The following is a 25450-nucleotide window of genomic DNA, read 5'->3' on the forward strand; positions in this document are numbered from 1 at the left end:
CAGCCTTGCAAACCTCGTTTGTTACAGCTGACAGGAGCGGCACCCGGTGCGGTCCACCTGCCCGTCTCTGCTGGGTTCCACGTGCTATCAGCTAAAGTTCTGCAAACTTTGGTAGAAGCGAGCACCTTTTCCGAGTTACAGTTGCCTTTTTATCGTCTCAAGTTGTTGAGAACTCTGGTTGTGGAGCGCTTTAGCTGCTGCTCACCAGATATCACCCCTCTCTCTCCTGGCCACTCTGTAAACTCTAAAAATGGCTGTCTGTTAAAATCTTAAAGTCTCTCAAAGCTCTTTTCTTCCCTTCTTCTGATACTCCATTTTGAAATCCCACAGGTGGTCTTGCTCACGTCTACCTGGCCCGACCTACTGAGTTACTGCCTTGTGATTGGCTGATTCGGTGTGGGCGTGAGCAAGCCCTGCACAGGTGTGCTTTCGGTAAGAGAGGAAGGCGTTCACAAAACACACAATGCGGTTTTGTGATTGCAGGCTATGCTAGTTTTTTTATTTGAATTCTGATACAGACGCATCATCCAAAAGTGCTATTCATTACAATAAATTAGTGGTACTTTAAAGATTTGGGACTTAAATCAAAAAAATAAAAAATAAATAAAATTCTCATGCACTGACAGTCAGCTCGGACACCACTTCGAAATCAGAAAAGACTCCCTGCTCAGGAAGATTTCAGTTCTTGCAACACCGAATTACACCGGATGTCAGTTTGAAGATGTTTGTCTGCCCAGAAATCGACGGCTGAAAAGTATAATCCTATTTATGTATTAAAAATTACAGCCGCGTGGCGGGGAAACTGAATTATTGAATTCACAGTGACACATAACTGTGGTGTTTGGAAGAAAAATAGGCAGCAGCTCCGATGGAAAGCAGAGAAATGACTCCTGAGCTGCAGAGGGAGAATATTAACCTGTACGCTCCGAGTAGCTTTGCTCACCAACACACACACACACACACACACATGCACACACCAAGGTTGGGGTCTCGTGTGAAATAATGAGCCGCAGCCGAAGGACCATTGCACTTTCTGCCTTTTCACTTCCAAAGGTCACTCCTGTTGATCCCTGCAGCAGCTGCGAGGTTGAGGGAGAATAAGTGAGTGCAGATGGGGGGCTGAGATTGGAACCGGAGCCAAGAAGACAGACACAATTAAAATGCACTGATTAAGATTGAATTAAGACAAGTGTTTTGTTAGCTGCCAGATATTGCTTCTCTATTCAGCTGAATTTAAATAAGTCCATTACCACCTTTGTGTTGTAATAAATGGTTCAGCAGTCACTGATTTGAGCACTTATGATGGGATGTGAGCCTGAATTTCTTAGCAGTCTTCACTTCAGGAGGGGAGGATTGTTTCAGCTGGGAGGTGCAGGAACATGTAAACAATGCCACCCAGTGGTTCCTTGGAGCAGACAACTCAGTGTCTGTATCATTACATAGAAGTGTGTTTGTAGTAAATAAATATATTTAATGTGTTTGGGTATAGCATAAAACAAATTTGAGAAACCAATATGCTTTGCATATTAAAAATCTCAACTTTTTTCACCAATCAAATGATTTACTCATTACTTCATTCATACATCTTGCATTATCTATACCGCCTATCCCGTTATTGATCCGGGACCGGTCAATAACAACCATTCACTGTCTGGGCAACTTCAGGTCTCTGGTGACTCCACTGGATGTTTCAGGCTTTGGGTGGAAACTGGAGAACCTGTAGGAAACATGAGGAACATGGAGACTCCACGCAGGAAGGCCCCTTGTCGGGAACCAATCGGGGACCTACTTGCTGTGAGGCCAAAGCGTTAAAAACATCACCCCCGAGGCGTGCTGAAAACCGATGATAAACTCATATGTAGTGTTTTTGTATAAAGTACTTTCATATACATATATGAATGAAAATACTATATATGATTTTAAAATATGTATTTATATATTCAGTACATATATGTGTGTATGTATGTATATAAATGGACATACACATAAATATACACACATACACAGTTGAAATCTTTAAAGCTAAATAATAATTAACATTTCAGCATAAAGGTGTACTCACTATGCCCTCTTTAGCACCATTTAGATTTATAGACATCAATACTGTTTGTACAAAATCTTCCCACACATTCACAGAAATGAGATGAGACGCTGATTACAATGTATTAACAATATTTATTCACTACATGTTCCAGTGTTATTTTGTTTGTCCTACTTCATTTCAAACCAACAGTAAGAACAAGATGTATTTCTTTACATATTTACACCAGGGTTTGGTCAATATCCATCTTTATACACAGTCCATGAACCACCTCATGCACCAGTGTGTCAACTTAAGAGACGCCGCTTTCTTCTTCTCCATTGATCTGGATTTAACACTGAATATTGGCTTGTTTGGTTTTTGCTCCTTAAAACGGAGGGCAGAGAGTCACGTCACGCTCCCTGCATCACTGTTCTCTCGGCAAAGAACAAAAACCCAGGGTCTCGGAGGAAATCTTCTCCAAAGGGGGGGAGGGGGGGTTACCTGACCGGTCGGACATCATTTGGAAACACCAGACAGACGGATGGGTTGGGGAAGGAAGACGCAACCAGAATTGTGGAACATCTCAGATTTTTTTTGATTCCTGATTTTCAGCAGCGGTACATCCAGATCTTCCTGACTGATCTAAACCGATACCTGGTTGCAGGGACTGATCAGGAAAAAAAAAAAAAAAAAAAAACACAAAAATGAACTCAGAAGGGAATTTGATCAAAAATAAATAAAGAAAACCTCTCAGGATAAAGAATTGATCCAGGTCTAGATTATCAATAACACACTTGGAATATATTTATCAATCTTTCTTTTCAACGTCCATGCTTTAAACTGAAACAATGACATCTTTTTAAATTATACCTTGGCTTGTATTTATTGCTCATTTTCTGGGTTTAAAAAAAAGTAGAGTTTATTTGGCTCTGTACCTCTCTCATGTAACACATCTGGTGTTTTTTGATCAACATCCGTCTCTTTATAAATTGCAATAATGATTAACTGCCGGACACGGTGTGAGAAACAGACATGTAATACTAAAAAAAAAACATAAAAATAAATTGATTCATTTGTCCCAGTTCTAAAAAATGGCAAAATAGTACATTTCAATAAAAGCTGTGGATTTTTAATATGATAGTGAAAACAAAGAAAAGAAAAAAAATATATATATACTGCGTTTTAAACTCAAATATTTGCTATATCAAGTATTGCATGATACTGAGCAACTATCTGTGTGGCGCGTTGAGTTAATGCACAGTAAGACGTTTTTGAACCCCGCAAAAGTTCCAACTGTTCATCCACCCCATAAATTTGGTTAAAATATTAATATAGCAGGTTAAAAAAAGAATAACAACAATAATAATAATAAAAATAAAACACAGTGACTTTCCACCAAATACAGCAGAGGTGTGAACCGTGTGGCCGGCAGTGTTAAAAGAAATGTATCTACCTTGGATGTTGTCTTAAAATGGCAATACCCATGACAAAATGAACGCATTAAACAACCCACCCCCCCAAAAAAATCCCTTCATTGAAATCAATAATACTGTATATCGAAAACCCAATACGCTGGCTAATGTAACAAAAGTTAAGACACGTAAGTTGTGAAATGTGTATCGGTCAGTCATGTCTTTTTGTTGATGAGTCACAATCTAGCCTACTGTTGTAAGTACAAGTATATACAGTAGAAAACAACAGGTGCTTGCCTTTGTCAAGGGGGAACCCAAAAAAAAAAAAAAAAAAAATCACCTTTAAATATATATATTTGTTTCCTTTATAAAGCATTTAATTTTATGAAATAAGACATCCTCTCACATCCACTTCACCTCAAAGCAGCATCGATTTGACTTGAGCCAGATAGGAAGGGGGGGGGGGGTCAGCAAAGCCGTCGACCGCAGCCTCATCCCCTCTCTCAGTGTGCGGTTCTGAATGGCGAGGGGGGGTAAAGTGTTTCCTCTCTACTAGACGGTAGTTTCTGTATAAAATTCCTCTGAAAAGTGCAAAAACTCAATCAAAATGTTTGCATTCAGTGACGTATAGTATATAGTGTAACGTATTGCACCCAATAAAGCCCCCCTACTCTCTGCGCTTCTAAGGCCATGTCAACCAATATCATAAAAGTCTATGTACGTTCATCTCAAGTTGATCCCCATAAACACTTAAACATTCACTTTATCTTTTTTTTTTTTTTTTAAATCAATGCATAATTATCGTCGCTGCTATTAGGATCAATCTGAAGAAAAGAAAAAAGAAGGGAAAGGAACAAGATGGACTTAATTTGTTGATCCTTAAATAGGGAGACACATGCAGTTGCAAGGAGAACCAGAGAGCTCGCTTCAGTCCAGGGGTGAAAATGCCTTGAGCCATTTCCATTTTTTTTTTTGTTTGTTTAAAAAAAAAAAAGGAAAAGAACTCATGGCGTGTCGCTCTATCTTGAAATCTTGGAAAAATAGTCCCACCGCCGCACCCGTGAAGAAAATCCAAGCGTGGTGTTTTTCACAAAGTCCTCACCTACAAAACAAAGGGTCCCTTCCCCCGTCGAGGAATTGGCATTTGAACGAACTCCCAACTCGTTTTACGATAAAAACCTCGTGACATGTAGAAAGACACGTTTATAAAGGGCAGCGGGCTGCTTCAGCCCAGACTCCGGTCTTACGTCCTCACTGGGTTTTCAAAACAACACGACCAAAGAAGAAAAGTCACTTGATGGACACCCGTCCCCCCTCTCCCACCCATGAAATCAGACTCTAAACCAGCGAGCCCGCTCTGCTCTGGGCGGGCACCATGACGGGCACTGCCCCCATCCGCTCCAGCGTGGCCTGGCTGACGGCGTAGGAGTGCGTGTGCTGGCCGTGCGCGGACGTCACCACCGGCTTTAGGCTCACAGAGCCGTTGCTGCGCACCATGGTGGGAGGAGACGGGGCCGAGTTCGTGGTGACCACCAGAGTCTTGGGTGGCGGGAGGGTGTGGCTGCCGTTGGCGAATGACGCCGTCGTCGTGGCCGTCGGCTGCGCGTGGCGGGACAGTTGGACCGAACCTGGCGCCACCGGCGCCGCCGAGCTGTGGCCGTGACCTGGATTCTGGGACTGCCCGTGTCCGTGGCCGCCGTGGGCGGCGGTGGAGAAGGTCTGCCGGGTGTCTCCGTTGTAGCGCGTGTATGAGTTGGTGTCATAGTTGGGTTTGGGGTTGTGCCAGTAGCGGCTGTTGTAGGTGTTAGTCGATGTCAAGGTGTCGTTCTCCGAGGACGAGGCATCGGCGTGGAAAGCCTTCACGGACGACGACCTCTTCGGAGGAAGGTCATCTTCTCTGTTGAGGAGACGTTTGAATATAAAACCAATATTCACAAGCCTCGGCTGTTTCAACAGCCACTTTCCTTCAAGGACTCATTTCAAATGCTGCTAAGGGGAAAACGAATAACTCTGTGATGATCAACGAATTTGTACCTTGAACACTTTGTGTTTTTTTGTGTTCGTTGTCATTTTGAAATTCTACTAACATTGTCTCTGATCAGGAGATCTGGGTTCATTTCATTTTATGTGAACTTATGTTATTATCGTTATTATTGTTATTGATGCCATTGTTACCGAGTCGTCACTCTCTCTGAGTTTTACCCATTTGTTTAGACAGTTTGGTAAAAGCGAGAGAGAAATTAGCAAGAAAGGTCCCAAATAGGGGGATAAATTTTCCCTGAAAGAAAAGGTAAATCGACTCATTATTAGCAATAAAATAAAGGAATTATGATAATAATTATAAATAAATTAACAATGGCATGAATAAAATAAAATAGAACAAAATAAAAAAAATAAAAAAATAAAAAAATAGAAGAAAATAATTTGAATCAATAAAATTAAAAAAAAAACCTTTTAATATGTTAAGTTAATTTTTACAAAACTTCAGATTACCGACATTGAGTCTTGGACAAATTCAAAATTATCTTGTATATTTGATCTTATTTTTTAAATGTTAAATGACAATGAATTTGATTTATTTACATAAATAAACAAACACATAGATGGATGGATGGATGGATGGATGGATGGATGGATGGATGGATGGATGGATGGATGGATGGATGGATGGATGGATGGATTGATGGATGGATAATGTGATATTTAGGATTTAGCCACTATTTGTTGTCCATACACTAGAAACTACCAGCTCTGGACACGACGGACAGCGAACGCTGACCTGATCTCATTAGGGATCTCCTCCTCGTCGTATTTGTTCTTATTTTTCCAGTAGTAGAGTGTGACCAGCACAAGGAGGGAGCATATGATGACAGCCAGGACTCCGGTGGCAATCGTCCCTGCGATCAGACCCACGCTCTGAGGCTGGGCTACAGGATGGAGTAAAGGAAACACATTTAAAAATGATGTACAAACTTCAGATGACCTTCAGGCGCAGAGGTCGCCTGCATGTTTAAAAAAAAATAAGTCAGAGACGGAATCGGCTCAACCTTCTTACACCCTCTGACGCTAAAAAAAAAAAAAAAACGACACTCCGCTCGCTGTTGATTTTCTTTTCTTTAAAAAAGTCTGCCTTTCTCTCTGTCAAACTATCAAAACTGTCTGACCCCGCGTGACCCAGACCAACTCTTCTCCTCCTCTCGTCTGCTCGGTGTCAGAATGTTCTGCCGTCTGCAGGATCTTTCCCTCTTAGCCTTGTAGGGTTGCGTTTGCTTTTTTTTCCCCCCTCCTTCTATTTATACATCCATCTGACAAGCGTCTTTCCGGGACGAGACCTCTGACTCCATTTACGTCTGTCAGTCCAACCTTGAGAAAGGAAAGCAGTCCTTCCATCTCCTAATGCACACCCGTCTGTATGACAGCGGTGAATTATTCATGCATACAGCAGAGTGGGAGCGGCGCGCGTCGGAGGGAAACTTACGCGCCACGACCTGAAGGTTGAGCAGACAGGTGCTCTTGCCAATAGCGTTGCTGGAGGTACACTGGTAGAGTCCTGATGTGCTGGTGCTGATGTTTCTCAGCGTCACAGTGCCCTGCATCTGGTCTGGAGGACAAACAGGAGCCAGGATAGTTATTAAAGGTCTAACAAGTGCAGACGCACAGAAAAGATGATTCCTCAAGCACACCAATCCGATGTCATGGGTATTGTCAACAGAGCGGTACCCAACATGTACCACTAGATGGTACTGTAAACCATTTATTTTTAAAACCTAACATGAGGCGCAGCTTCTGGCTCCTCTCTTTCTACCACTGACATCAATGAGTTTAACACGTTCACACCAAAACTGCATGACATAGGTGACATAAGGCGGGTACCCACGCTAACTTCGGAGAGATGAGACCAAAATCTCAGGTATTTAGGATACAGTTATCATTTGCATTAATGCAAACTGTGATTTTTGGATTGAAATCTTTTGGGGTTATAGCATGATGACCAATCAGAAGTGTGGGTTCAGTCAACTTGCAGATATATAACAAAAGAAATCCTCATTAATTGTTACTTTTACGTTCATTAAGAGATATGAATATTGCGACTGCATTTATGACGGGACAAGTGTTGTGCCTCTATAGGGTTCAGTAAAATGTTAGTGGAACAAATAGCCAGCGCACGTGACTGACCAATTAGCAGCTCATTTGAATGCATGTCAAATGAGCACGACGCCGAACGCATGTATTAAACATCACATGAACCACCTTAGAGGTCTAATTTGCAATTTTGATTCAGTTTCCGGTTTCAAAAGCCGCGTGACATAACAAAGCCTTCAAATTTGTCATGATCTGACATCTGATTTAATTACTATCGGCCTCTAATTAATCACGGCGTACACACAACACAAGTATTTGATGATGAAGATTAGTTATTGTGCGACGGGCACAGCAGGAAGAGAAAAGGAGAGTCCACCACAGTAAAGCTCTCAGATGCTGAAAACCTTCTACCATGCTGGTTTGCAGCGGGGCCTTTTTTTTTTTTTTTTTTTTTTAGAGGGTGAAAAGTCACCGCTTTACTCGTTTTGTCCAATTGCAAAAAGAATAAAAATCCAAGTGAATGGACTGGGAAGGTAAACATGGGTGTTCAGCATGAGAAAGGAAGGAAAAGAAAAAAAATTTAATCACACCAAAAAAAAAAAAAAAAAAAAAAAAAGCATGATCACGTTAGTGGCTTACTCATTTTTGACACACCCACACACTCTCATCCACAAATTTTCATTCGCAACATCCATTATCACCCCTTAGAAGGATCACAGGAAGGGGGGCGTCGGTTGAAGCCTTGACATATGACGGGTGGCGATGATGGTGGGAGTGCAGTGTCACAGCTGCTCTATGTGTGTGAGATTTACCAGCAAAGGTGGGGCAAAAAGGAACTCCGATGGCCAGCTTGTGTCTAATACCTTGCATGGCGTTGTGCGGGAGCTTGGGCAGCGCGTCCAACTTCTCCCAGGAGTAGGACGGGGTGGGAATTCCTTCATCAGAGCTGCAGATCAGCATTATGTCACTTCCCACATCGAGGGTACCCTGGATTCGACATGCTGGCACAGAGGGAGGCACTGACAGATGGAGAGAGTAAGTGATGTCATGTTAGCCACTTAAAACTATATCAAATGCGGAATTAGGAAAATCTATTTGTATTATGTGCCCTTTTCTGTGGAGCCATCTTCATTCAAAGTCAAAGTCAGAGTGCATATTAACAATAAAGTGCACTGTCACATTAAAAAGTCAACAAACTATGAGGTATGAAGTAGAAAGTGTGCGCAGATACAAACTGCTATTTGTTTGTTTGAGAGTTTTTTGTTTTGTTTTGTTTTGTTTTTACAGTTTAGTGCAAAGGTCCGTAAGTAGTACCATAATGGTATGTGGTGCAATAACAGCATGATGTTTTTCTTTGTGACAGTGCAAAGTAGCACTGGGGACACACCCTCACTTTGTTTTAGAATAGGATAAAAAACTTTCTCTTTGAGAAAGCAAATAGTTAGGAGCTAAGCTATGTTGCCATAGGCTTACTATACTCTGCAAAGGGTTGTCCCACGATGGGTCCCTCCCTCTCTTCCTCCCACTCTTCCCATTCTATCTGCACTCATACGCCTTCATCGATGCATAATAGTAACCGCACGTCTTCACCCGTGTCCCCTTGCTCTCACATTTCACAAGTTCCCGGGGGGGCGCGGCTTGATCTTCCACAGCATCTCGCCAGGCACCCACCATTGTTAATATTAAGCTATTATATTATCATGTCAGTTATTACCATGTAACTGCTAGTGCTACCGTTGTTATTAGCATGAGAACATTTGTGCAAGTCCCTCCTGATCTCTCTTTCTACCGTAATTGGTCGAGGCGGACGGCTGCCTGCATTGAAGGTAGTGTTTCCTCACCGCTGCCAAGGTGCTCGCTCGTGGGGGGGAATGTTAGGTTTCTGGAAATAATTTCAAAAAAGCCTGGTCCAGTCCTGATCTACACGGAAAGTGTCACCAGACAACTGCGATGAGATTTGCAGCCGTTTACATAAAATTAGATGTAATATTGTGCCTCTTGACATGAATCCTTCCTAGGGTCGCCATTATTTGCAGATTATCTGTGGTTAAAGTTGGTGTGAGAATCATGTGTAAACATATGTAGGGCTCTAGTTACCCAGCACAGTGAGGCCGATGACGCCAATATTGCGCCCCCCTCTGTCAGGGAGGTTGTTGACCAGGCATTGGTACGTCCCCGTGTCGGACAGCTGGGTGTTGTTGATGAAGATGGAGGCACTTGTGCTTGGCATGGTGGCCACGAAGCCCACACGGCCGTTGAGGTGGTTGGCGAGGCTGAACACCTGGCCGCCCTGGTAAATGATCACCTGGATCGGAAACAATCAGAGAGGGAAGGGGAGGGAATGGGAGGGGAGCGTAGAAAAGGTAGGGGGGAAAGCAGAGGTGACAAGTTACGGTAGATAGTTAAATGAGGAAATAAGCGTTTTCGAGAGAGCTCATCATAGAGATAAGATATTCATCTAAAAGAAGGTCGAGGACTAGACAAAAGGATCATTGTGGACGTTGAATATTTTGCAGTCTAGTAAAGAAAAATCTCACTAGAGGGAGGCCAAGTTCTACTGTAAAGTTTGGGGACCACTGGAGGGAAGAGGAGGGAAGGGAGTAAACACAACTTAACAAACGGAGGAATGTTGCAAAAAAAAAACACATTTTATTTGCGTCCCTTTCCAGTTCAGTGAGTGGAGAACATAGTGAAAGGGGGCTTTCTGCACGGCTCTTCCGATAAAAGCATGCACTAAATGGTATGCATAATTGAAAACGTTTGATTTCAAAGCGCAGAAACGGCAATCTGTTGAATCGAAGCACGAAATCGAAGAGCGATTGTGACCAGAAAAAAAAAAAAAAAAGAACGGGTGGCCTTTTATTGTGACGAGTAACCGCTGAGGGAGCCCTCGCGTTTTTATTTGCACTTTTTCAAGGACGGGTTGTCTAAAAAGTGACTCCCAAGCTTCAAGCTTGGGCCACATGCAAAAAAATAATAAAAAAAAAAAAAAAAAGAAAACAAAACAGGCCCCTCAGCTGGGCCAGCACAAAAGATGAAGAGGAGGCGCAAAAAAAAAAAAAAAAAAAAAAAAAAAACACCCGGTGGCGTGCACAGGCACATAAACCCAAAGCACGGCCTGGGAGGGGTGGGGTGGGGAGGCAGAGAGGCTATTCACATTGGTGAAAAGAGCCCTCATTTATCTCTGCAAAGGCCCAACTAGGGAACCAGTGTTGGGCCCGTGTGTGTGTGTGTGCACGTGTGATTTTGTGATTTTGTCCTCCGCCGCTGCTTAGCGTTTGTAAATTGCACGGCTGCAATTTCCTGAGTGCAGCGCGCTCGCTTTGTCCTCTTATGTGCAGATGAATAGGCAGCTCCTCAGCTGTGATGAGAGGCTGCGACTGCATCTCGAGCGCGTGTCAGCGCGGATTCATTTACTTGTGGGAAGTGTATCAGTCGCCAGTTACAAGTGTGTGTGTGATTACCCTGCAATGGCGCCTTGTCCATCCCCCCCCCCCCCCCCCCCCCCCCCGCCTCCCCACAGGACGCTAATACCTGTGCATTATCTGCCTTCGGACTTCACTGTCGCTGCTGATCTGCGACTGGCACCTGGATGACCCTACTCTACACTCCTGATGACCTAACAGTGTAATCTGTGTGCGCGGTGAAAATGATCCAATCAATTTGCATCACATACCCGGGTCTGTTTGCGTGGCCGCGAACGACCGGGGGATTAAAAAGGTTCCCGACTTGACCTCCTCTCGCTTACGCCCGTCGGCGCTCTTGCACTCGCTTTTCTTTTATTTCAAGAGTCTGCCGATGGACAGCGGACGAGGCCAATCACGCCATGACGTGTTTACTACGCTGAAATTCAACTCGGCACAGTCGATTCGCTAAACTGTGTCGGTTCTAAATCTATGCGCGTATAAATCAACTCATCCTCTCGCGTGACCCGCTTGGCTTTGTCGCTGTACGCGGCGAGAAAAGGGGTCATGGCCGGCAGTCAGATGGCTGACGGCCCCTAAGATCTCCGCTGGCCTGACTCTGGATGCTCCGCCATTGGCCTGGCGCTAAAACCTCTGCAACACCCCATCGTACCGGGAAAAAAAATCCTCTGCTATACACTCCATCCTGGATTCACTAAACTATTGAACCCCGCCCCCCATAACCCCTCTATCTGACCAAAATGTAAGGATCTGTTGGCCACGGGCACAAGAAATACAGCCATCGCCTAAATAAAGCCCGAATAAACCTCTAAAACCCGCACAGCCTCCCTTCAATTTACTGTCTGTAAGCCGCCAGTGTTATCTCTTTCTATCCCCTGAGACATGTTCTGAACAATATGGGCCCATACCCATCTTACTCACTTTAAACTGCTGTTTTTTTTTCATGATTTAGTCCATGAAGCGCACACGGCATGTGTTTTAGTCTGCTGCCAACTATTTTTTTTCCCCCCTTTTTGGTACGCTTAGGATTTTTTTTTTTTTTTTTGGCATTTGCCAGTCGTGCATCAATATTTCCTTTTTTTTTTTTTTTTTTTTTTTCCATTTACTCTCATTTACACATCCGGGCAGTTCCTGGTCTCCAGTGAACCCCCTGCATGCTTTTAGACTGCGGGAGGAAACCGGAGAACCTGGAGGAACCCCACGCAGACACAGGGGAGGACATGCAAAATTCACACAGCCTGAATTGCCTGAATCAAACAAGGGACTCACCATCTTGTCACCTAGTTCCAGTTTATTACTGTTACTTATTTTCATTTTTCTTATCCCGTGGTGCAAAATGAGGGCTACGAAAGGTTCACACAAGAATGGCACGCTACGCTGTGAGGACTGACAGCCTTGGATAAACCGTATAAGATAAAAATCCACCAGTAACTTTGTTCTAGATGAATATTATCTTCCCAGACATTATTTTCAATCATAGAAAAATGCTTTTTCCAACGCGTGGCCGACTTCTGTTACCAGTCTCATCAATTTCCCTTTATGCTTAGTGTACATTTGGTTTCCAGAAAGGCGAGGCTTGGTGACACTGATGATTATGTAAATACGATGTCGGGAGTGGGTTTCTTAATAAACTTCATCTATCGCTTGGGCAGAAGGCAGAATGCATGTGTGTGTGTGTGTGTGTGTGTGTGTGTGTGTGTATGCGTCTTTGTAAACATTCTCTGTTGGGGTTCAGGGCAGGATCACAAACTGATGATCTAAAATACTATGACAGATGTTCTCAATTACAGATTAACATAATTTCTGCACCGCAGATTCTTTTTCGACCTCGATATTGTCACAGCATCGTTTCGCTCGGTGCTGCAGAATTCCACCATCATCGACACTTGACAGAAACCGTGAATTGACAGGTGTCATATATTGACTATAGTGCTTTGTTAAACTTCTCAGCTACTTTCATTATTTGTGATAAATATTCCAGAAAGAGATTTAAGAGGAGAAAATAAATCGCACCAGGTTAAACAACAAGTCCAGAGTGGATGAATAACAGTAAACAACACTATCAAGGTGTATGTATCGTCTGTCTGAGTGTTTGTATGTGTGTGCATGTTAGTAATGTGTGTGTGTGTGTGTGTGTGTGCGTGTGTTTAGCGGGATTACCTTGCACCCCGCAGGCCGGAGTGGGGATATTTGAACAACAGCATGGTGGTCAGATTAAACACACAGACAGCGACATATGAACAATCGCACACCTCAGCGAGCCGCACGCCGACACCCTGTAATCTGGAGCTCAAGTCATGTAATCAGAGTGATCAAACGGGCCGACAACCCGGGAAGTTTACTGAGCCGCAGATTTGTAGCGCGGCGTTATCGTTACTTCTCAGAACGCGACTAAGTGCGTTTCATTTTAATCTCATACAGCTCAGACCGAAAGTAGGTGCATTTTATCGGAAATTGAAATTTGGAACCGGCTTTCCGAGCAATGAACGTTGACTTCTAGTGACCGGATACCGCTGCTGTTGAATATTTTCACTTCAGGTTAAATTAAAGCTCAAAATAAAAGCTTTTTTTAATTTCAGCATCCAAACGATTCTGCTACAAGCTTATCTCCCCAAAAACACAGCTAGATAAAAGCAAACAGGAACAAATCATCATTATTATTATTGATTACTAAAATACACTACTGTTGACTTAAATACATCACACAATTCAAAGTTTGGTACGAGGTGGGATGAAAGAGCTGTTTGTCCTTGCGTTGAATGCAAATATGTGATTGCAGCATTTTTCATTTTGAGTGTGTTTTGAAGTGTGTTGCTCTTGACAACTTCAAGAGCAGCTTCAGCAACAGATTCATAAAACTTGAAAAAAAAAAAATGTCTGAGGGAACGATATAAAAAATACTTCTCCTGCCACAGTTGACTGTACAGCTCATCAACCCTGGTCAAATCTGCCGTATATATTTATGTACAGGACTGCCTCAGAAATCAGAATATTCTGATAAAGTTCTTTATCTTCTGTAATGCAATAACAAAAACAAAAATGTCATACATCCTGGATTCATTACAAATCAACTGAAATATTCCAAGCCTTTTATTATTTTAATATTGCTGATTATGGGTTACATCTTAGGAAAACTCAAAAATCCTATCTCAAAATATAAGAATATCATGAAAAAGTAATTTTTGTTTTTGTAATTGCATTACAGAAGATAAAGAACTTTATCACAATATTCTAATTTTTTGAAACAGTCCTGTAAGTGTGTGTGTATATATATGTGTATATATATATATATATACATATCACATGCATGCAAATAAAGTATGTACTGTATATTTAAAATTCCCATTTTGATACTGATGCTATATCCACCTTACTGTAACAATCTATCTATCTATCTATCTATCTATCTATCTATCTATCTATCTATCTATCTATCTATCTTCCCATCCTTCCAACTCAAGATTTCGGGATACTCAATTCCAAATCTTCTCTCGTTCCCAAACCTTGAAATTGAGGTTATTTTGTCCCTTTTGCTGTCGAACCCTCCAAGTTGTTCACCAGGTGCTGTTGCCAGTCATGTTTACATGAATTGTTTGTAGACATCAGAGGGTTCCACAGGTAAGTAACAAATAAAACACTGCAGAAAATCATTAATTGTGCAGGAAGATCAAATTATTTGATTAAAAAAACAGATCGTTATCCAATTAAGATCATTGAAATGCTACAAGTGTAATTCTTCTCCCATAAAAATTCCATTAATTTCACAGGATAAAAAGTGTTTTTTAATTCCTTTCTCTGTATTTGAGATGAGTACTTTTTCGATGACACCGATCACGTGACGTTAACTTGATGAATTATGAACAAAGATAAAAAAAAAAACACTCAACCTCACAGTTTAAGTCGATCGAAGTGTACAGTCAGAGACGTCAGATATCGGCATTGAGGGGAGAAGAACGATCGGTCTGGGGGATCGATTTAAATCACAAGGCCAATTTATCCTTTGCAAAATGAAAACACTGCTGACAGCATAAATGTGAGACTCAATGGAATGATTTGTTTCTCTCATCCATTCTTATGAAAACCTGTAATTGACTTTATTTACTCCCTTGCTTTAACGGTTTCAGCGCTGCTCTTCCTCCATTCATAAACAAAATATATGAAGCTCCCAGCTCATTAAATTATATGGCCCTATAATGTGGACTCAGCCATGTGAGCTCAGGGGATATAAAACACGCCGCTACTTCTTGGAAAACAAGGCAGGAATGCGAAGCGAAGAGCACACATGACCCAATCGCCCGCCAAAAAGTAATGTTTGTAAAAGTCGAAGAATCTGACGGATACCGTGCAATCGTGTTTCACGTGTGGCATTTTTATCTGAACACGTTATTCAAATTCGAGCAGAGCGAAAGAGCGCTGAGTGATCCGCGAGCGCTTTGTAAAGTGCTAACACAGCCTGCGAGGGTGTGCAAGTGTACAGAGTTCTCTTCAGTAATTCTTAATGGCTTTTAGCGTCAACTGTAATCATTTATGACATTCTCTTCCTCTAAAATGACCTTGTGCTTGTACTGCCCCCTCCACGCCGTCCCGCCGCCATCCCTCTTCTCCACGCTTTTTACCGACGCTCGTTTTTTTTTTCATCCGACAGCTCCGACAAATCCATACTCGTGTCCTGTAGCAGAACCCGAGTTTGTACAGCCTTTGTTTTATCTTTGTGTACAAATCATCAGCGTCATTGCACATGCTTGTATATCTATGATAAACTATTTGTGGCAATGCACACTTAAAAACGTACGTGCATCGGTGCACTCGTTCCCAGGTACGCATGCACTTAACTCCATTTCCGTCGTGATGCAACATAATGTAAGCATGTAGCATCACGGGTCAGCCGTCGGTGTCGGATCATCGCCACCCCCATCATTGCTTAGCTGTCAAAAGCATTTTTCCTATAAGTTTCTCTACGTATTATGGTCTTGCGGTTTTTGGTGTCCCAGAAACCTTTTTCCACAGGTGTGTCGATGTGTGTTGTATGCATTTGTGGATAAATGGGTGATTTTACGCTATTATCACGGGCTCTGCTTGCATGCGTGTATGTATGTATGTATGTATGTATGCATGCATCCATAAACACAGAAGATGTATATCAAGCATGCGGATCTGTGGTGTGTTTGAACCAGCAGTCAGTCAGACGGTCGTTTGTTTGTGCACCGGTGTGAGTGTGTGTGTGTGTGTGTGTGTGCGTGCACGGTGAGAACAGCTGCGATATACAGCCTGTCGTGGGCGTGAGGTAATTAGTGCAGAAGATGATTGTATTATTTGGACGGCCGACCAGCGCTGGGGTTCAAAGTGAAGGGAGGCAGGTGAGCTTGTACAGCCTGCAGCTGCATGTTAAACAACTCAAATGGAATTGCACAAGTCCCACAAGAGGGGAGGTGTGGGGGGGGGGGGGGGGGTAAGATAAAGTGAAGGTGAGAAAAAACACACAAAGAAATTAAGAGCAGCGAGCCGGGAAGGAGAAACGGTGAGAAGCAAAGGAGATGGAACTAACGCTCACGTTGAAAAACTAAACACTGAGTCACGAGTCATTTTTGGACATAAAGAAAAGTCCTTCAGAACCCCTACCCCCCCCGTAACAGGTTATAAACCGGACAGCGACGGAAATGAGATGAGAATGGACATTCCAGCAACCTCTACACCTATATATCTCTAGCACCTAAAGCTCGGGTGTAACTAATATCCCAAGAGGTGCGTTCAGATGCACCGGAAAGAGAAAATAGAGTTGTCTGCTAAAATTTGCCGTTAGTTAAACACATTCTGCATGAGTCACGTAAAAGTTGCAACAGATTTATGTCATTTATGAACGCACACATTATTTGAATGAAGCCAATTAGATCTCAGTTGTAGATGCATGTGGTGGATGGGTGAAGAGGAGAAGGCTTCCTGTAATAAATGCGACGCGGAGAGAAATGTGCATCTGATTGCACCGCAGGCGACCAATCAGAGGTGAGCCTGTGCCTCCCTCCGTCTGCTCTTAAACTGTTGACTGCTAGAAATAAATCCCGAAAGGTGAGTTAGCTGTGTGCGCGGTGTCTCATTAGCATCGGTGCAGCGGTGCTTTTTGTTTGTTGAATTTCTGTGCGCCGGCTGGCGATCCATCGGCGGTTGTCAAAATCCGCGTGAAATTTTGCCCACGAAACACTTTTTATCACGGTGGCAGGGTATGACATAAATCTGTTGCCATGGCGAAATACATCACGTGATCACCAACTTTTATAATGGTCATCAAAAACAATCTGAAAGAGGACACAAACTGGACGCCTTAAGTTGATTGGTCAATTTCACCTTCGGCTCATCGTTTAAATTCAAGCCGCTTTGCTGAATATCGCTCTGTCGTGGTGCGTGTGTGTCCTCTGAGCTTCTCTTTACGCTGTATCTGAGCACACCTTACTGCGGATCGATATAAAAGTCCTTTGTACCTGTTTCGACTGTAAAGATGGCGGCGGCGCAGCCATCCACGTGATGCGCATACAATTAAAAATTAAGTTAGATTCATTTCAAAAATGCGCTGATCTCCACATGTATTTACCGGCTCCGTCGCCCCGAGCGCTCAGGCACAAGCGGAGGCTACTGTACCTGTTCCGGCTGGTTGGCGTTGGACAGCGGGATCACCATCCAGATGATGTTGAGGTTGTTGAGAGCAGCACTGGTGGTGAAAGAGCAAGGCAGGACGGCTGCTTGGCCGCGGGCCACCTGGATGCTGCTCTGGGACACCATCACGTCCAACGCCCGTACCGACACTGCAGGAGGAAGGACAATGTCCATGAGTGTTTGCAAGCCAATCCGGATGAACGGTTTAAAATCCAAAGAGAAAGACAGGAAAGGGAATAGTTTACCAGTCCCTAATAGGTACATCATGTAGGGAGAAGCAATTCCGGCAGCAAACTCCGTAAACTTGCGATATTTCGCAAAGTCATGTATAGTCACAGTATGCGGGGGGACAAACATGATTTTGTCTGGCGCTCTACTTAAAAAGCTCTGAGAAGCTGAAACGTCGAGACCCCCGCTGTGAGGGATGGCATGAAATATGGAGCAGATAAGTGAACGAACACGATAGGCCCGTCTCTTGAGTTATCCAACCCGCCCCCAAAAAAACATTTTGCTCCTTGCAGCTTTCATGGGAGCGCACTCTATATCAATACATACTAAATGAACATGACAAGTGGGGATGGTAATGGGTATTTCGGATGTTATTTGCTGGTCTTTCTGCGTATGTGGCGCGCTATAAAAACACGATAGCTCGCTGTTCGGCTTATGTTTACAACCTCGGACTGCGAAGCCACTTCCCTCATCTGGACTCAGCTGTCAGCTATCGCAAACTCACGGAGATAAATGCAAGCGTGCAGAAACCTATTTCGAGACAAGCTAAAGACATTACGTCCGAAATTAGATTAGATCTCCCCGCAAAGCATGCATCCATGTCCAAAGACCCCAACAGAAGGTCGTCTCATCTCCACACTGTGGGGTGGATGATGGCGGTGATGCGATTACAGGTAATTGATCATGTCCCTCTGAATGGTCTTTGTTAGTGATAACGTAAGATGATGATCTTGCCATTTCTACAAATCAGGAAGTACGGATCAGACTGAATGACGAGTGCATGCGTTATTAAGTCACATTAAATGCGATTTTCCCCCACATGCTCGATTGGAAATTCCCGCCAAAATTTGGGTTTAGATATCATTGTGATATTTCAGCTGACAGATTGCCCGTCATCGTTCCCTGTCAGTCGGCAACCGGCCGGACTTCTCACGCTTTCCCTCCGAGGGCGGACGGCGGAGGTTGTGCGGACTCGTGATAGACAGCGCTAACGCTACTTCGCACAGTTTGATTTATGGGAGATGTGTACGAGCCATTTCGCATTAAAGCATCATATTCCACCAGAATTTCAATTTTATGGCTCGCTCGCTAAATTGCTAAAATAATTACACTTCTGACATCAGACGGTTTGAGAGAAAGCTAATGAGCAACCATTAACCCTCATGACATCCCCAGCCCGTCATAATATATTTATATTTCATTGTATTTCTTATTCTTCCTCCTTCCTACTATTATCTATTACTGTTACGTTTTTGCTTGAAACTCTGGCACAACAATTTCCTTCGGGATAAATAAAGCTGTTCTCATTCTCATTCTCTCTCATTCTCATAACAAATAAAATAAATAACTCTCTCGCAGGTCAAATTTCCAATCCGACCTTCTTTTCTCTGCAAAAGTACAATCACCTGCTCTTATTAGTCGAGACAACGGCAAAGGGTGGGGCGCTGATGCCAAAGGTTACGCACTTCGGAGAACGTGCGATCGCAAATGAGATCAGTTTTTTGTTCTCGGGAAAGGGAGGAGGAAAAAAAAAACAAACAAACAAATAAAACAAGCCGTCCAAGACAAGAGAAGCTGGGAGGAGCATCTTATCTCTAAACCTCCTCCAAGGCAGCAGCCTCTCAAGCCCACAACAGCTGGAGGGCTCATTTCAAAACACTGGATTAGGAAACCTCTGTGCACAGAGGCTGTAAGCTCCCACAGCCAAAGAACACGCATGCATATGCCTGAACACACACATAATAAACAGCACACAAAAGTGAATTCAAATACAACATAGGCACATATATTGCACACATGAGGGTCGAACACACCCAACCCGCTATCATGAAAACACATATTCTCATTGCGATGTATATCATCCGTGACATGACTGATCGCCCTTTAGGGACACATCTGAGAGGCAGATGACGGCGCACCGACCGTTGCTTGGCATTGCCTCATGATTGCAGGCTCTCCTGCCAAAGCTCCACGCCAGCTCTTCGGTTTGACTCTTGGGGCATCCGGCACATAACCGGCCTCCAAGAGTGAAGCGTTCCACATGAGGGAGGGCTGGCTAATGAACAGCCACCCAGAGATCCCCACAGCGGGGTGGGGCGACACACCTGCGGTATATTAGTTGCCGCTGGAAGGAGATCATTAATGGTTTCTCAGGGAGGAAATAAAACATATATATATTTTCTGGCCAACCAGTAAGAGATGATGAATTGTAATCCGTGCCCGGATCAATTATAGACCGGGTATGACTTTCAGAAATCTAATATGATTGAAAAATTATATTAAAAAACTCATCATCATTATGAAAATTATGATAATTAAAATAATCATAGGCAGCAATTTGCTCATTTACAGTCTATATTTAACAGTGTCAATATTGTTGCAGATTTTTTCCATCTTAAACAGAAAAGGCCAAAAGACAAACGAGCCCGGATTTCCCGATATATCATTGAAAAAAAAAAAAAAGAAATACAGCGTGAACAAAAATCCCAAAAGCCCAATTTGGATATTTTAGGATTGAAGTGAGAATTATGTTCGGCCTCTTTGTGTCTTTGTCACATCTATAAGCTTAAGACCCATTTGAGGCCATTATTTGCTGTTTCTTATTTGCACTGGGTTAGTGTTTTCACCTCACAGCAAGAGGGTCCCTGATTGGATGATGACAATGGGGCCTTTCTGTGCAGCGTCTCTGGGGTCCCCAGACTGTAGGATCATCAGTATAGATAACAAACCAACGTTATTTGTGCTTTTAAGACTTTCCTTGCCGGTTGTCTTTGCCACAGTCTGTTTGGCAAGAAGTTCAAAGGTCATCCTCAAGCGTTCATGACGAGTGGGCGAGAGGCTGTACTAGATGGCCGACCCATCTCCTGGATTCAGACTTTTTTTATGCTTCCACATTTTTTTTTTTTTTTTTTTGTCTTCTCCCGCTCTCATCTTTTAATCCCAACCGCCCCCGAGGGGTGCAATCCATCAGCCGGACCCAGACCCCGCTGTCTGACTGAAAGAACAGTCCGCGCTGGTATTCCTTCAAATGACCTCACGACCGCCCTCAGTGCTGCATTTGTATTCCTTGCTCTTCCCATTAAACGTTTTCAAAATGGTTCTATGTCCCATGGCATTTTTTTTTCCTGAGTTTGGAAACAAAAAAAAAAAGAAGAGAAAAACAAAGAGATGATGGCAGAGGAGATTAAATTTGCTGGCGTTGGTTCTATTGTTTTCTTATTTAGTTTCTCAATTTTGAAGTAACTATTCTGTATTTATTTATTTTTTTAATTCATTTTTAATACTTTATTTCACACTCATTTTTGCATCTTACCCAACATGGGCAGCCACCGAGTGGCCACCGGGGACGGTTACGGGTTCAGTGTCTTGCTTAACAACACCGTAACTGTACAAGAAAAAGCTTGAAAATCAAACCGCAAACTCTGTGTTTTAAGTAAAAGGCAGAACAGATCGACCTTAACATTGTTTCCACGGCGACATCATGTCTGCATAGGTACCCCAGCCTCTTATGAATAGCAACACTTTAGAAAATATGTTTGGCGGATTGATAGATGACTTAAATAGATGCATAAAAAGTTTATCTGAGCCTGTCTGTCACAAAAAAAAAAAAAAAAAAAAAATTGAGCATGCAAGACTTTAAAAATTGCAAAGGAGGGACAAATGATTAAATGGGAAGGAACAGAGAGGAGAGCTACATTTTCCAGAGAAGGTGAACTGATAGAGTCCCTGCAGGCGTTGCTGGCAGTCGTGCAGCAGTGACGGTCTACTTAAAATACCTCTTTTTTTCCCTCATTGTGGAGCCAAGTGTCAAAACTGCTGTTGATTAATGTATGAGAAAACCATACACCTCAGGGAACACGGATATCTGTGTATGTGTGTGTGTGTGTGTGTGTGTGTGCACGTACTTTACACATGCTTGTGTGCTTACTCACTCCGTCAAAGCTAAGGTGCAACCATGATGGGACGGAACAAATGCAGGCGGAATACAGTGCTTCCACTCTCACCCGCTCTCTCTCACACACACACACACACACACATACACACACACACGGTTGCAATATTCATGTTACCTTCCAAAAACATAATATGTTTACAAAGTTCTCACTCTAAACTCAACCCTGGTTTCCCAACCCTGAGGCCACTCGGTAGCTTCACCCTGAAGGGGCCTTTTAAATTGGTTCAGCATTTATCCCGCAAAAGTTCACAGACCCCACAAGTATAGCGGACCCCGGGATTTTAGACAACACACCCACACACACACACACACACAGAAATCCCTGCCTGGCAAGTCATTTGCATCCTGCGTTTTTATTCATGTAGCTCTTTTATTCATAGGCCTTACTTTTATTTCAGTTTCAAACAGATGCCCCTGATGCTGTGATGTGATGAGCCTCTGGCAGAGCTTCACTGGGTGGGCTGGGAGGCGCACACACACACACACACACACACACACACACACACACACTTAGACGCACGCACACATGCAGGCACGCACACTCTCTTACAGCCGCACACACACACACACACATTGAAAGAAGACATATAGTCATCTGTTTAAGTGTGATGATTGATGGCGGTGCTGTGACCTGACTAGAGAAACACAACACAGCGGACGACAATCTTTATAAGAAATAGGAATATATCTTCCTCCTTTGACAGATTCATGTTGCTGCTCTTTGCAGAAAACAGCAAACTCATATCCCTCCTGTCTCTGTTCTTGTCCAAAACCTCATTACTTCCTTTATCTCCAGCAGTATAAGTTAATATTCTTTTTTTTTTTTTTTTTTTCAAATCAGAAGTTTAAAACCTATTTGTTGGCCGTTTTCTTGCACGGCAGCCGCCTATTCCCCGAGCGTGAGACCTCTTAAGAAGTGAGAAGGAAAAGGGGTGAGAGGGAGTGATGAGAGATCGAGCATAAAATCATGTATCCTGCTTGAGGCGTGACAGTTGGCGGTGCTGATCCCATTTCATGTTTAATCTGCGTCCTTTTCAGAATTTTTTTTTTTTTTTCTTTTTCACTCAAACATCAATCTGGATTGCTTTGGAACCCTGACCCCCTATTCTAAACTGGAAAATGTGACGCAAGCAAACAAAAAAACCTCGGAATCAAATTGAACCGACGGATTGATTTGACCAGAGCGCGTCATTCTTCTCCCAAAAACCCAAGGTTTTCACGGTGTCCTCTGAGGCGAGCCGACAAAACTGACGGCCGAGCAAAACGTCCTCCACAAACCCGGCTGCTCGGTGGCACATCGGCGAGCAACACGCCAAAAGCGAGGAAAAAAAAAAAAGAATAAACATGAGACGTGAATGAACCCGGCTTCCGTATGGATTTGGTTTCAATTCTTGTCAGAATCTTGTGTCGTGGCAGCTGGACTTGAATTTCTTCATTCATGACGTTTCACCTCTCATACAGGAGGCTTCTTAATTTCTAATGACCTGTGGGGAGTTTCCGAATACAACTACCAGGGTTTTGGGCGGGTTTAGGTTAGAAGAGTTAGAAGAGTTGATCGACAGAAGCCTGGTGGAAGGGGGTTGTTATACTAATGGGGGTGTCGTTTGTTTGGGACAAGGGAGCAAATTTTGGGGATTACCTGGATTGGATTGTGATTGGAATAACCGAGACCTGCCCAAAACCCTGGCAGTTATATTCGTAAACTCCCCCCAGGTCATTAGAAGTGAAGAAGCCTCTCGGATGAGGGATGAAACATCTTCAAGTGAAGAAATTCAAGTCCTGTTGCCACGATAAGAAGATTTCGACGAGACATCACCATGAACCTGATGACTGAGAACCTCCACAGACCAGACAAGGGAGTGAAACCTGCAGGATCTCATGAACCGAGGCTCACGTGGACGTTACCGGAGGCTGATTCTGGTGGTAAATCTTTCCTGGTTGTGTGGAGGGTGCTGGTGGGTCTGGTCCAGGTGTGCAAATCTGTCTTGGTATTGATCCCAGTATGGCGTTATACATTTGTGAAAGGGCGTGTCTGAGGCCCCCTCCTCTGTTCAGAGATTTTTTTCTCTGTTTCAACAAAGATGGCGTCTTTGACTCCTCTCCCGAACCATCAGTCTTCTCTGGCCAGAATACAGACACTGCTGTCTTCAAACAAATGGCCCCTGTCCACAGGTGTTTGTGGACCTCGGAGTCCTGTCCTGAAGTGGTGGCTGTCCTGTGTTGGACCGTCCGTTGGGCCTTCAGAGGTTGTTTGGTCTCCCCAAGACCGAGGCACACTGCCCGGAAGACCTCTTGCCAGCTCAGATGTAATTCTGTTTCGCATTTTAGACTTGGGCACCGCAGCGACTAACGCTCCCGCTACACCTAAAGAAGATCCGCGATCGGTTTCCAACAGGAAGGCCTCCAGTTTCCCTCCCACAGTCTGAAAACAGGTTCATAGGAGGCCCTAAAGTGCCAAGACGTGTGAATAAGAGTAAATCGTTGTACGTCTCTATATGTGGTCCTGCGATCAACCGGTCCAGAGTGACCTCGCCTCTCACCCAATGACAACTGGGATCGGGTCACCTGTTCCCCACTCTCACTAGAGATCGTCCGCAACCATCGTGCCTCATGGTGTCCATCACCACTGCAAACAAGAAGGGGCCAGAAGCTGATTCCTAATGCAAAAAATTGCTGATAAGTACAATTGAATTTCTGCAAGATATCCTGCAATGCATGTTCTTGTGATATTAATGTACGTGCACCGTGAGTTTTATCACACACCTGTTTCCCAGAGAAACAAAATGCCATGAGTTCCATCTTCGGCGAAACAGTCCACCTATTCAATCAGGCGCAAGTCACTAAATAAACAGCCTAAAAGAGACGCCAACTCCTCTTCGTTCTCAGGAATGATCCCAAGCTTTACAATAAGTCTCTTTAAACACGGCTCATAGGGAAAGTGCCGTAAAAGGGTCCTCATTCATATTTCACAAAGACGCAAATCACGGCGCTTTCTCCGGCGAACGCAAACCCCCGGCTGCACAACAGAACCGCATGAAATCTGAATAAATTAACCCTCCTCGTTCGTCACGCGCGCGCCACGGTAAAACACCGACGTGAAAGGAGATGGAGCGCAACAAGTCCGTGTGACGGTTTATTTGCGGAAAAGATTGTAAACTTCCGATAAAAAAAAAAAAAATGGAATGACTGAAAAAAATTAAGTCTCATTGCGTGAGAGATTACAGAGGGTCGAAGAGAACTCAGATCATGATGTCAGCCCAACGTCTGCCAGTGATTTTGCGCAAATGACATTGTCAAGTTAATTCCTTTTCCCCTCCTTTTCTTTCATTTCCTTTCCTGCGCTCTCATCTCCTCTGCCCTGACCTCTCCTGTCCTCTGCCCCGCTCTCCTCCCCTCTGGCCGGCCTAGCAAACATCCAGCCCAGTGAAAGGGCCTGTAAAATCTCCTGCTCATCCTCCCACTCATCCCCCTGCCCAACCCGTCCCAGATGACCTATTAGCCACCGCAGCCAAGTCTCTAACAAGGCTCAGTGTCCGGCCTACACGGACTAATACTCTCCCATAACCTGCCCTCCCCGAGTCAGGCTGGCCCGTCTCACCGTGTCCTACTACTGTAAACACCCGGCCCTGCAGCCTGGGCCGCTGACCGAGATTTCTGCAAACCGGGCGACGAAACAAAG

At 43.7% G+C, this 25450-nt stretch overlaps 1 protein-coding gene across 1 annotated transcript in view; it reads right to left on the reverse strand.

The window, feature by feature from the left end:
• Positions 1-2155: 2155 nt before the first annotated feature.
• igsf11 (immunoglobulin superfamily member 11) overlaps positions 2156-25450 on the reverse strand; it is a 100018-nt gene continuing 76723 nt past the window's right edge. Inside the window, exons 3-8 of the mRNA XM_086143488.1 lie at positions 17574-17737; positions 9616-9823; positions 8382-8537; positions 6914-7036; positions 6215-6362; positions 2156-5332 (exon numbers count right to left, since the gene is read on the reverse strand). Of these exons, the coding sequence (XP_085999614.1) occupies positions 4774-5332; positions 6215-6362; positions 6914-7036; positions 8382-8537; positions 9616-9823; positions 17574-17737 (1358 nt within the window). The 3' untranslated portion in view covers positions 2156-4773. The remainder of the gene's footprint in view (positions 5333-6214; positions 6363-6913; positions 7037-8381; positions 8538-9615; positions 9824-17573; positions 17738-25450) is intronic.

This window comes from Fistularia commersonii, chromosome 3 (assembly GCF_037954325.1).
Source record: "Fistularia commersonii isolate RoL2024-O1a breed Wild chromosome 3, RoL_Fcom_v1.0, whole genome shotgun sequence".
Taxonomy (NCBI): Eukaryota; Metazoa; Chordata; class Actinopteri; order Syngnathiformes; family Fistulariidae; genus Fistularia; species Fistularia commersonii.